The 13,046-nt window shown below is 38.4% G+C and overlaps 1 protein-coding gene across 1 annotated transcript; it reads right to left on the bottom strand.

The window, feature by feature from the left end:
• Positions 1 to 1,169: 1,169 nt before the first annotated feature.
• On the bottom strand, positions 1,170 to 11,591 carry GZMK (granzyme K). Its single transcript, XM_004483484.5, has 5 exons — positions 11,478 to 11,591; positions 11,068 to 11,215; positions 3,884 to 4,034; positions 2,873 to 3,142; positions 1,170 to 1,563 (listed from the first exon to the last, which is right to left on the bottom strand). The coding sequence occupies exons 1-5, from the start codon at positions 11,539 to 11,541 to the stop codon at positions 1,402 to 1,404; spliced, it is 795 nt and encodes a 264-aa protein (XP_004483541.1). The 5' UTR covers positions 11,542 to 11,591; the 3' UTR covers positions 1,170 to 1,401.
• Positions 11,592 to 13,046: the final 1,455 nt, after the last annotated feature.

Raw genomic sequence — 13,046 nt, 5'->3', positions numbered from 1 at the left:
CCAAAGCATTCCTAGTACAGGGTACTGTTTGTTAATAGTACAATATGACTATTGTAAATGACAATAAAGAAACAAACAAAAACACTCTCATTCTATGTGGATGAAAAGAAAACTCCAAATGGTTAACCATTTGGCTTCAGACTGCTGAGGGAGGAGAGGAGTGAATGACTCTCTTCACCCTTGCCCCATCTACCCACTTGAATCTGTTACTCCTCTAATCGCTGGAAACTACCATCTAAGACAGCAGAGACCCTCAAGCACACTTACTTTCTTCTTGGGTCATCAGTTCACAACGAAGCATTTATTAAAAAAAATTCTCATGACCCTTACTGTCATCTTATAGTAAGATGTTCATTATCAGTGGATTTCTGCTTTGCTCATGTATCAGAATCAACTAAATTGCTTCTAAACAATGGAAATTTCCAGGCCCACTTTAAGCCTACACCCTCTGAATTGCTGGGCAAAGGCCCAGGACAATCTGTATTAAAAATAATCTTCTCAGGTGGTCCTGATACAGTTGGTACGGGTTTGGGAGCCATGAAATGATGTCCTTCTTAAAAGGATCATGAGAGAGATTTCACTCTAGTCTCAGTTCCAGCAGCAGTAGTCCTACTTCTGCACACATCATTTATTTTTATTTCCAGTATAATGAAATTCATACCACCGATTGTGTTGCTCTTTTTTGCATCAGCTGATGGAAACCATAGGGTCCAATGTGGCTCCCTTTAGTAAATGTGTAATAAAAAACACGGCACTTTGGGTATTAGCAGTCCTCCTACCTTCATCTTTTCCTCTCTACTCTCATTTCCCATTTACTAAAGTTCTCTCCATGCCTTATTTTTAATTTTGTACTTTGCTTTATCATGGGTATTTTTTTACATTGCTTAAAATCTTTTCTGGACCAAAGGGTGGCATTAAAGAATAAATACTATTCTAAATATTTTATAAACTTTGACGATCCTTTTCTGACTTAAGCTGAGGTGTTTGAATTTACTGTTTCTTATTTTAAAAAGACAAATTATGATGATCCAGCAGAAATCGCAACATAAATTTGGCTGAAGATGATGCCATGACTATCTTATTTAGTCTTTTTTGCCCTTTTGGGGGGAGTGGGTAGGGTAGGGAGAGAGATCTTTTGCTGTATCTTATTTCCATAGAAAACGAACAGGTAGTTTTCTAAATTTTATTCAGAATGAAATTAGCCTAGTAGAAATACAAGGGTGATATACTTGAACAAGAACTGAATTGATTCCTTAACAAAATCGGTCCTAAGGGGGCAGAATTGGATGCCAACCCGTGCTCTGCTTAAACTACATCTAAAGATAAAGTTGACATGTAGAATAGCAAGCAAGCCTGAAAAGACAAGCAACTCGTAGACCCAAGAAAAAATCATTCATACTCTTAACCCACATGAGGTGGGGCAAGCTTGCTTTTGATCCACGCCTGATATTTCTTGGTTAATAAGGTGTAGATTCCAGGTTTCTTGGCTTTACCACATTTATGACCTCCAGAAACTATGGCACGGAAGACACCCTTACAGACCAAGGGGCCACCTGAGTCACCCTGGAAAGAAGAACACAGGCAGATGCTTGGTGAGACGCTGTTTGTACCACCAACTGTCGATTACGCAAAGGAATGTTATCTGGGCCCTTGGTTTTCTTTGTGTCTTGAAGAGTGCCCGACACAGCTCTTTGCTCAGTCTGGTCTCTCTAAGTACCTGTCTCTGACTATGACTGTGGGTATATCTCTGTCTACGTCCATAGCTATGTTTTTGTTCTGTGTCTGCCTATGTTTATGTACAGATACTCTGTTGGCAATCAGTGACTATGACACTTTATTAGCTAAAGAATGGGTAGAGATAAGGTTTGCAATAATTCACTGAAATAAAGGAAATTTTTTAAACTGTGAATTTCGTTTTGATGTTCACAAACTTCAAATCAAGTTGCCATTGAAAGAAGCAATGTATTATAAATTTCTTAGATGATTTTATCCGATTATTATTATTTTGCACCCACATGGGTTTGAGTTCAGTGCTATATAAACACACAACACAGTAAATACTTGTTGAATGAAGTGATTCTGGAGGACTCTGACAGCAAAACATGTAACTAAAATTTTGTCAAGGGAAGCGAAAGAGCTATAGAGGGGGTGGCAGGACTTTTCAGTTAAAGAGCTGTTTTTCAAATCTGAAGATCAGCCTTTGCTTCTGCTGCCTGTCACATTGCAAACTGCCATGCTTTGTACTTTGGTCAGTCATGATAATTAATGTTTAGGGATGATCTTGAGGGCCCTGAAGATATGAAAGACCTTTAAAATCATTACCCAGCTCTCCCAATAGTGCTTGGTATAGTATGATGGGGATACATATTCTAATTTTCAAGGAATTAGCAATCCACCTGTGCTACATATCAGTCACCTATATATGTGATCACCTATTTTGTTGTTGTTACTATATCAAAAAACAAAAGATTTTGAAAGTACAATATAGTTTTTTTGTCCTTCAGTCAATATTACTTAAGAAATATATACTGTATATTTGAGTTTTTTGCATTTGAGTTCTTTGAGACCCCTCTATTGATTGACTTAGATAGCTTTTCTTTTTTGGATACGTTATCTTCTCCTAGTCACCTTTAGTTACTTCAGGGTTGGTAACACCCTTCAAAGGAAGCCTGTAAAAGTTTTCAGATATAGTCTATTACCCATATTAACAAACATTTAATGAGTGCTTATTAGGCACTGAGAAATTTGTATGACCCATTCACATTGGCAGATGAAAAAGAATAGAGAATGCTGTACAGGAATGGAGAATACACTTTTCAAGTTATGATTTCATATTTTCCATGCCTCTCTGAGATGGGTACCAAAGACTTACCTGGCAGGAATCCTTCTGGCCTCTGGCATCTCCTGCACATACCATGCCAGTGGTTATAATGGGTTTGTGGTTGTAATAACTTCGGCTATTGCAAAGTTTTCGACTTAAGACAGTAACGGTGACTTCTTGAAGGGTATCAGAGAGGCTAAATGATTTCGGATCGGTAGTGCCCCAGCCAGTGACCTGGCATTTGGTTCCAGGTCTAATATAGTTTTTGGATGTTAGTTGGAGCAGCTGGACATTCTTGTCGAGTTTTGCGGCCATGTGAAGCTGATAGATTGGAAAAAGAATAAATCATCATTTGTCCCTAGTAGTATTCTACTGATAGCTTGAGTGTTGTATGTGTGGTCCCTCTGTCCTAGCAGTGCATCTCTCTTCTTGGATCTACTTTGGTGGTAGCTCACAGCTGTATTTGTGGTTGTTCCTTTTCTGAACATGCTTTCCATTCCCTGTAGAGCTCAAGGATACTTGGGGTGAGAGCTTGCACTGAGCAGGAATTTTGCCCAGTCTCAAGCAAACTGGCCTTTCCCCTGCACTGGATAGTTTTCTGTGGAATAACATTCACAGGTCATGACCTTGAGGGTTGGGCTGTTTCCTGTTGGATAGGACCCTTGAGTATGGTCTAGACTAAGTTTGGACTAGATTAAATATGGTCTAGACTAAGTTGTAACTCACTTTTTATCCCTGAAGTCACTTGGTTGGCTCGTTGTATAAACTGCTATTGTGTTTTCCACTTGGTAATGAGGAAAGTAATTGGGGAAAAAAAGTTTTCAGTGTGTGTCATTAAGATGTTCTCCTCCTACATATGTGAGCATCAGAGTTTCTTTCCCTCATTTAAATACAGCCCTGATACATATATGATAAATTCTTGTTCCTTTCAAGGCAGTATATGGAGTAATATGGACCCTAATAGAATATGCTACAGTCGCCTCAAGCAAAGAGAGGTTGCTACCAAAACGCTCAGGCTGTAAAAGAATACTGGAGAAATTGAAGGAAGGCAATGCCACCTACCTTAACCAGCATTATATCGTTCGATTTAGGATCTGATTTAAAGCTTGAGAATGGTATGAATTTTTTTATCTCAAATGTTTGTTTGGAGGCCTCATTCTTAGAGAGAGAGTGTGCTCCTAAAACCACTTTAGGAGAATTGCCTTTGGCAAACCTGAAAAAGCAAAAGAACAACTAAAGTCAGCCTTGAGAATACAGAGAGCAATGTGGGAAGCCCTCCATGGGGCTGTGCCGTGTTCAACCTGCGTGACGAGGCAGGGCAGCCTAGTCCACAGAAGAAGGGAGGAGGGCCAGGTCTGCAGCTTCCTGGGTGCTCTGTGGTGGTGAAAAAGCAGCCAGGGGAAAACATTGTTCAACAGGCAACCTCTGGGATCCAAGGACATGGTGTGTGAGAGAAAGCTAAAGCTGGAGCAGCTTAGGGAGAGTGAAGAAACCACCAGAGCTAGAGAAGTTCATCACCATCTTGGGGCTGGGGAATCAAGTTCAGGGGCACTGCAGCTGAGCCAACCTGAGTGGATGGAAAACTTCAGTGGAAACTTTCGAATGCCAGGCAGAGAACCAAAATGAGTTGGTAAAGTTGAAAATTAGTGATATATGGACCACATGCCAGCTGGGCTTCTCATTCATTAAAGAGTTTACTCTAAAGTTTTGATTCATTTGTCTAATGAACTTGTGTAAAGTTAAAGTGAGGCGTTCTCATATCGATGTAATACGTTAATAGGCTGAGGTGGGGTAAGCACACCATTTTAGGCTTGGGAATAGCACATGAATATTCCCTGGGGGCAGTTTTCCCAGTGAAAAGGCAAGGGTACATTTCTGAGAACTAAGTAAACCACCTTAGAATGGTAGTTGCATTATTTGGCATTTTTTCATGGTTTTTTTTTTTTTTTGCAGTTTCATTCTTTTGCTACAATACCTGCTACACTCTACAAAAAGATATTTTACTTCTTATATTAAACAAAGGTCATCTTTTCCAAGTGACAACATTGAGAAAATTTCATTCATGATCTTATTTTTCTGTTTTCTTTTCCATATTTTAACTGTTATCAAAGGAATGGTTAACAGGCACCAGAATAAACAAATAGCCAAAAATAATCAATGAAAAAATGGAAGTCATTGTACCTGTTTAGGTAAATAAATGATAGAACTATTTAAAATTGCCACTATTCAACTATTTTTGACCTATGGCAACTTCATATCGGTTCAACCTACTAATTTTTTCCCCATGAATTTGTGTTTACATACAACAGTCATAATTTCAGCTATTAAAATGATTCCCTGTTCATACTGTAGAATTAACTATCAAAGCAAAGAACATAATGAAGTCTAGTGATTCCACTTCCTGAACAAGTCTGAAAACAAGTGTTTTAAATATTTACTTCAAATATTTGAGATAGACAACTTCTCTGAAGAAAATCCCTAAAAAGGATTCATTCATTCATTTATTCATACCAACCATATATATGTTTGTGTATGAAAATATTTTTAAAATGTTCATGAATTATTTTCCCCAATAAATGTAAGCTCACTGAAGGCAGGGATGTTGATTGTCTTGTCAGTGCTGTATCCTCAGCTCCTAGGACAGTGCCTGGTCTCTAGGAGTGATTAGTATATATTTGTTGCATGAATGAATGGATACTCCCCCCATTTCACCTGTCACCTCTGCATTCAAGGGCTGCTCTCAATGCTTCTGTGGAGGGCTTTCTCCTGACAGGATGCAATAAAAAGGAAGACTTTTCAAGTGGCTTTTTCTTTACTGAAATGGTTGATTTCATGTGTCAACTTGGCTAGATTATGGTGTCCACTTGTTTGGTAAAGCAAGTTCTGACCTGATTGCAACTGTGAGCTTATTTCATAGATGGATTTGCACCTATAGTCAGTTGATTGCAGCTATGACTGAGTGTATGTTACAATCAACAAAGGAGATTGCCTTCAGCAATGAGGGGGGTCTCCTCATCCAATCAGTTGGAGGTCTTAAATCAAGAATGTAGAATTTCAGAAGTCAGAAAGAAGAATTCCTGCCTCTACCTCAGCTGGCCAGCTTCTTCTAGGGAATTCAACTTCACCTTCATCAGAGTCTCCAACTTGCTGCCTGCCCTATGGAATTCAGACTTGCCAAACCCCATGGACTTATGAACCAATTCCTATACTCTCTTAATATTCACACACATACACATATATCCTGTTGGTTCTGTTTCTCTGGTGAATCCTGACTAATATACTTACTGACTTCAAGCTTTTTAGAAAAGGGGATTCTTCACAGTAAAATGATGGAGAGGCTTCTCCAGAGCTAGAAAGAGGTTTCCAGGGAATTGTGGGACAAGAGAGCAGTGACCAAAGGAACTCAACGAGAGAAAAGATGTCCAAAAGGTCCTCAGCAAAGAGCCTGAGTTTTGAGTATTTCAGAGGCAGCAAGTCACAGAGAGGAAGCAATTGTTGCAGAGTAAGACTGGGCTGAAAAAGCCACAGGTGGCTTCATCAAGATACCTGGGCCCTAGCGTGGAATGGAAACAGGAGACGGTTTCACAAACTGCTGGAGGAGAGTGAAAATGGTGGAGGGCCATGGACATACAGGTACAAGGACCATCTCCAGAGTAAACTGCTTGGACCAAGGACTGAAGATTAAATGAGTGGCAGAGGTCTTAGTGGACACCTGCATTGATAGATAATATCCAGGGCCAAATGTTCTGCCCTCAACCCTACCTTACCCCATGCCTTGGTATTGTGAAAAATTATCAGAACTTGTACCCCACTGATGGAGAAAAAGGGGCAAATTCCTAATTGCCTGACATGAAGTTTACAATAAAGTTGTATTAATTTATGTAAAAATAAATAGTTATATTTCTTAGATACTTGAGTTTATGGGCTGAGATTTGCACCCACTGCCATACTTTTTTTTTTTTTTTGTAATAAACTAAGATGTATAGGTCCAACTCTACACTTACTCATTTAGTATGTCTAGACCTCATCCCTGGGCAACATAGAGAAGTCAGGATAATTACATGACTGTCCAATATGTTCGTATTTCCTGTTCCCTCAATTAAAAGACAATTTGAAAAAAAACTTTCCTTGAGGTGAAAAATGATTGCTAACTTGAGCTGAAGATATAATTCTATTCCATTATGGAAAGTTATACTGGTGAGTCAGGAAAGAAATAACTGTTTTCTATTTCTGGTCATAAATAGTTCCAGTGTCAGTTTTTTAAAAGTGAGAAAGTTGATCTAATTTACTGTATGTTAGATAAAATTGCAGTTATGTCCAGTAATAAAACTTAAATTATTTTTTTAAGATTTTGGAGCCAGTTGCATGCTACAGAAATATCCCATTGCAGTTTGTGTTTTAATGGAAGCACCTCAAATCCTTTTTTGGAACAAGAAAGGACAAAAAATAATTTCATTTGTTTGTTTGCATATGACTACTTTTTTGTTACAAAAGGCAGCTATACAGCAAAAACACACATATTCATGCATACAGATTAATAAATATTAATAAAAGATAAAGGAGAAAATAATTGTTTCAAGTTTGGGAAATGAGTGCATGTCTATAGCTGAGCAGTTTTGTACGCTGGCAGAACTGAGACTTCCTGGAATCAATTCTTTTTGGTTTTTACCAAAAGAGTTTATTTTGATTAATTTTGGGAATTCCAGCTCTTTTTGTAGAAAACTTTGCCTATTGCAAAATCAGGCTGAGGCAGAAATTTCTCATAAGATGTACATTGGATTTTCTAGGATTGATTCAAATTCAGATTCAACGTACCCACTAAACCCAAACCTTTGGAGAGTAAAGATGATATAAAATCCTCAGGGACTCATGTTCAAACAGAAAAGATGGCTATGTGCATAAATAACTCATGCAAGAAAGGCAGTGAGGTACCAGTGGGGGGCGTGGAAGATGGATTCCAAAGAAGGCAGGGCTGAGAAAATTAGTGGTTTTCCTTCATCTTTTACCAACTTCCTTCAGTGGTTATAGCCTTTGAAATATTTCAGTTGTTTTTGTCTCCCCTGGAACATGTTAATACCAAAACAACCCAAGCAGATGATGAATGCTTTCTGAGCTTTCTATTCCTGGGTACCCTTCAACGTAATCTGCACTGCAAGGGTCTATTTTTCTGCCCATGAGCTATCTGGAATGACTTGAGTTCTAGAATTCCACCTCCTTAGCTAACTCCAGGTCTGAATTCACACAGAGGAGACACAATAAGAACAATGTCTTTCATTCGTACAGCGCAGTGCTTCTCCCCGTGTTGTCTATGGACCACCTGCTTCCAAATCACCTGGAGGTTTTTGTTTAAAATGCAGCTTTCCGTGCCCACCCTGAATATACTCAGAACAGCATTACACAGAGCACAGCTCAGATTGCTCACATGAAGTCTTTTTATCGCCTGCTGAGAGACATCCATACGTTTGCTCTCTGCTGAGCCTAACCATAATCTTCTCAGTGTTGTTAAAGCTGAGGGGCTGTGTGGTCCTCACCAGTGAAGTGCTGTCCTTCGACGGGCCCCAGGTGACACATGTCCAAGTCTAGCACTCTTTCCACGACTCCTTTTTAAGCCCCGTGCTAACTCCCTTCCAGCCTCTTACATCCTCTGCCAGCCTGTCCAGGTGCTCAGCAGTGTTTCTATGTAGACCCAATTCCTTAAGGTTTGACAGCAGAGGTCGGGGCCCTATTTCTTAGAGATCTCTTTTGCCTTAGAGAAGGGAGGGGAAAACCTTGTTCTGAGAGAGGGGGTTTTTCATAGTCCTATCCCATCATCTCACATTGAATCGTTAGCATCTCTATTATTACCTCGAAAGGTAATAACACATAATAATATAACAGGATAGATAATATGCATCAAGTTCTTATGGTGTGCCAGGTCCTGTGTGAACCATTTTACAAATTTTTCCTCTTATAAACCTGACAACAATCCCGTGAGGTAGGTATTTGATTATCCCATTTTACAGAAGAGGGAATTGAGGTTCACATCAATTTACAAACTGGAGAAAGTCTCACATATACTAAGCAGAGGCTCCAGGATGCAAACGCAAGCAGGACTAAAACTCATTTGTTTATAGCCATCCTACTCTGGGAGCCTTGGGTGCTTGAGATGGAGCGAGGCTGTGCTGGAAGGGGCTGTGGACTATGCTAGGTGAGAGGAGGGGAAGTGCCGAGGAGGGAAGACACTGGAGGGGACCCTGGAGGACAATGGACAAGAGTTGGTGAGAGTTTTGGTTCTGATAAATTAAAATGTTGAAAATAAAATTATGCAGGAAGCTTCTATAATTGGCATGGCAACTAATAAATGGGCCAAATTGCTAAGTGGGGAACCGTGCGTGTGGGTGGGTGAGGAGGAGGGAACACCCCAGATTTGGCCCACTTCACCATTTTGCTATGGGAGAGGCCCAGGTTTAGTTAAATATTCCCACAGGAAACTTGGGAGTATAATTGTGGAAAGCCACCATTGAAATATTTCACAAATATTTTGGATTTCATAAAGCTCAATATTTTTTCAACACTGATCTGCCTACATTTTTACGCCCAAGAGTCCTACAGAGGAAATGTGATCCACATATCCTGAACATCTTTATACCCCAGCCATTTAAAATGATATTTAGCAATAGTTTTTTTTTAACTCCAAGATTTTTTGTAAGCTCTTTTCCCCAACTTGGGAATTCATTTTTACTGAGTCAAGACCACTTGACAAAATTTAAAATTCAACATAATAAGACTATTTAACTTTGGATAGCATTTTATGGTTTATGAAGGATTTCACAAACCATGCTTTAGCAAAAAAGAAAATCCTCCAATTTCCTTCATTTTTTCCATCCGCCATTTGAGCATTTATAGGTTGAGCTCTGTCTGGAGAGGTTGTAGTACAAATGAACATTCACCATAAGCATGTCTGAGGAAGTAGATACTTCGGGCAGAATGAACATTTACAGACAGTCACCCTCTGCCTACCTGGTTCTGAGGTGGCAAGTGTTCTGGAGAGACGGGGATGCAGGGTGATGTTTGTGACCTCAAGAACTCCCTTTAAATGAGCCATATTAAACTGCACATCAGTGGCTTGCTATTTAGAAATAAAGCCAAGTTTTCACTGTTTGCAGGCTTCAAATCTTCCAATTTTTGTGTTAAAATGGCCCCACTAAAATGGAGCAATGAGACAAAACCCCCAAAAGAACATGCCGAAACAAGTCAATTCAGCTGTTCTGTTTTGATATAGCAGATGCCTAGAGGGCAAACCACAGTGGCTAAGATAGATTCTTCAGTGAAGTGCTGCAGTACATATTATAAGGAAAGGAGAAGCCTCCATTTCTTATGAGCTTATTCAATGAGGATACATAAGGAAACAAACAAAAATCTCCAAATCAAAAAACTGACAAACACCAATGCAAAATTAGACTTCTATTGCTCTTTCTTTTATGACAGTTATAGTAACTCACGCATGACGGGTTTTGAATTTTATTAGCTGAATCATAGACTGAAAAGGATTTTGAGAGTTTATACTCTGTCTTCAGAAAAGCTTACATTCTAAGTATCCTAGAAAGATAACTCTTCTCTCTCTCTGTAAATTACCTATAACTTTCAAAAATTCTGCTTGGGAAGATTCCACCTGGGAATTGACTCTTAGAGTTTTGATTCCCAAACTGTGAGCCTTGAAACTCTGGTGGAGGGGAGACAAAGAGTTAAAAAAGAGCAGAGTAGTCTCCTCATACATATGATAATAATAATAATAGCTGCAATTTATTTGTGAGAAGCACACTGAGATATTTAATTAGATGCCATTTAATCCTCACAAGTCTCATGAAGCAGGTATTATTATTATTATTATTTACTCATTTGTAAAGTGGGGAAACTGAGGCACATGAAGCAAACTTGGTTGTCTGATTTCCTCGTGAGAAGCATGCCTAACAAGGCGAGGAATACTGCTGCTTCAATTATTACTGTGACTGTTTTCTCTGGCATTAAAGGAGGCCTCGAATTTGTTTAATGGCTTGCTGGGAGAAGAATGGAAAGGTAGCACAGCTCTCCCTGACAAGAAAAACCCAGGGCAGAGAATGTAGATGCGTGAGAGGGTAGATAAACTCTACCACTTGGCCAATTACCACAGACTAATGGTAATCAAATCCTCTCCCAAGAGAGGAGAGCTTCTCTTCTAGCTCACTTGAAGGAAAAACACATTTGCCAGAAAAGTGCAAGGTACTCACCGAGATTTGCAGTGGGCCGCTGTCAGCACCCACAGTGGATGGATAAGGACCCCTCCACAAACGTGATTTCCACCATATTGGATAGAAGCCATAAATGGCCTGGAGTGAGGAGACACTTCTCTCCCCCCAATAATTTCCATGTTGAAACCTATAAGAAAACCAAGACATAAAAATCCAATTAAATTGTTGCACATCATTTCTTGATGACTGTCACTATGTTATTTTCAAAGGAAAAAAAACCCATAGTCACCCAATAATTATTATTATAATTTTACTGATGAATAATTATATAAGACAGTATAGCTTAGAAGGATAGAAATGGTTGTAAAAATATTTTTTGTCTATAATGCAACAAAATCACATAGAAACACATTTAATGATTATATGTGGTAGGTATAGGAGATACTTACATTCTGGAATTATGTAAGTTGCAGCTATTAGGAAAAAAAGAGAAAAAAAAGAAAACGTAGTCATTTTAATGGTTTAGATTTAAGAAGCCCAGATTAAACACTCTTATCCTATTGGCACAGGAAGAAGATTCTGAAGGCTGAGTTTTGATCTTGGCAAGTTTTAACTTTCTTACCACAAAGTAGTAGAGGTAAGGTTTTTCACACCTAGATTTGAAAAGTATGCATCAGTTTTGGAAGTTTCAGATCTATGCTTTCAGCACCTGTGGAAGAGGTCTTAGTACAGTAAAGAACTCAATGAAGTTGCAGAAAGAGTTTAAAGTTGTTCATTACTCTAAAGCAATACTTACTATTTTTCTAGTAGAAAATAGTACCTATCATATTTCATTTTATTTTTAATTGCATATAGATTAATTTTGCAGAAGGACATGGAAACTTGCACAGATCATGGTTGCTTTATAAAGTGGCTGAGCTGACATGAAAGTCATCCAGAGAAACCCATGTGTTTTGTAGCAAACTTATTTCTAGTTGAGCCATTTTCTCTAAATTTGACCAAATTTGGTTAAATTTTAGTTACATTTCTGGGAGATTTTGTAACGTTATTAAAGAAGAACATTGGCAAAATATTTTTAATTCAGTGTCTCTATTTTGCTCATTTTTAATTGAAAATGACCATGTGTTTATCTAAGGTTTTAATAATAATATCTTTTAAAAATTGAGGACTGCATTTCATCATTCTCCCCAGGAACAGATGACAATGCATTGCCAGGCCTGCTAAAGGACTTTCTCCTTCACTACAGAAGGTATTAGACTTAAGATTCTACAAGATTCTCTTTGGCTGAGTACTAGTCAATAGGGCAAATATTGTAGAATGCATACAAATCGATAAGCCAGGCACAGAACCCCAATCACTTTCTTGAAATGCTGACCAAACTTTTCATTGAATTAACAGATCTTATTTTCTCTTTTGTAATACGTATGCATTCCAGCTACTATTTTTTTTTAGAAAGGCAAAGTGAAATCCAGAGCTATTGTAATTGACAGATTGCAAGAGACTCCTACCAAATAGTTGTTTCCAGGATGATAAAGTGGGAATAATCATAATAACAGCATCAGTAATACTATTTTATTATTATTATTATTATTAGCTTATGTAAGTAAAGGGCTTTAAGTTATTTCCAAATTCTCTTTACATGGCCATCGATGTTTTCATAGCCTATGTCTGTAAGGAAGGCAGGACAAGTATAATATTTATGTTACAAATGAAGAAACAGGCTCAAAAAAGCTAAGTAACTTGCCCAGTATTACACAGCATGCGACCTGAACGGAATCTGTTGTTGACCTGAAATAACTGGTAAGTTAATAAAGACAATGACATAACATATAATCTGATTAATAGCCTTCTTTCATTTTACAGTGATGTGGCAACAGTAAAGCTTTCTGCATATTAAATAAACGGAACTAACAAAACCTAAGCAGAGCAGTGACTTCCTGCCAAGAGAGCAGAGAGACAAGGAAGAGCTAGGTAAAGAAAAGCCACAAACTTAGTAAACTAAACCTCTTAGTTCCACC

Source organism: Dasypus novemcinctus, chromosome 2, assembly GCF_030445035.2.
Source record: "Dasypus novemcinctus isolate mDasNov1 chromosome 2, mDasNov1.1.hap2, whole genome shotgun sequence".
NCBI classification, from domain to species: Eukaryota; Metazoa; Chordata; class Mammalia; order Cingulata; family Dasypodidae; genus Dasypus; species Dasypus novemcinctus.
Note: the sequence above shows the minus strand (reverse complement) of the source record. Positions and strands in the feature narration are given on the sequence as shown.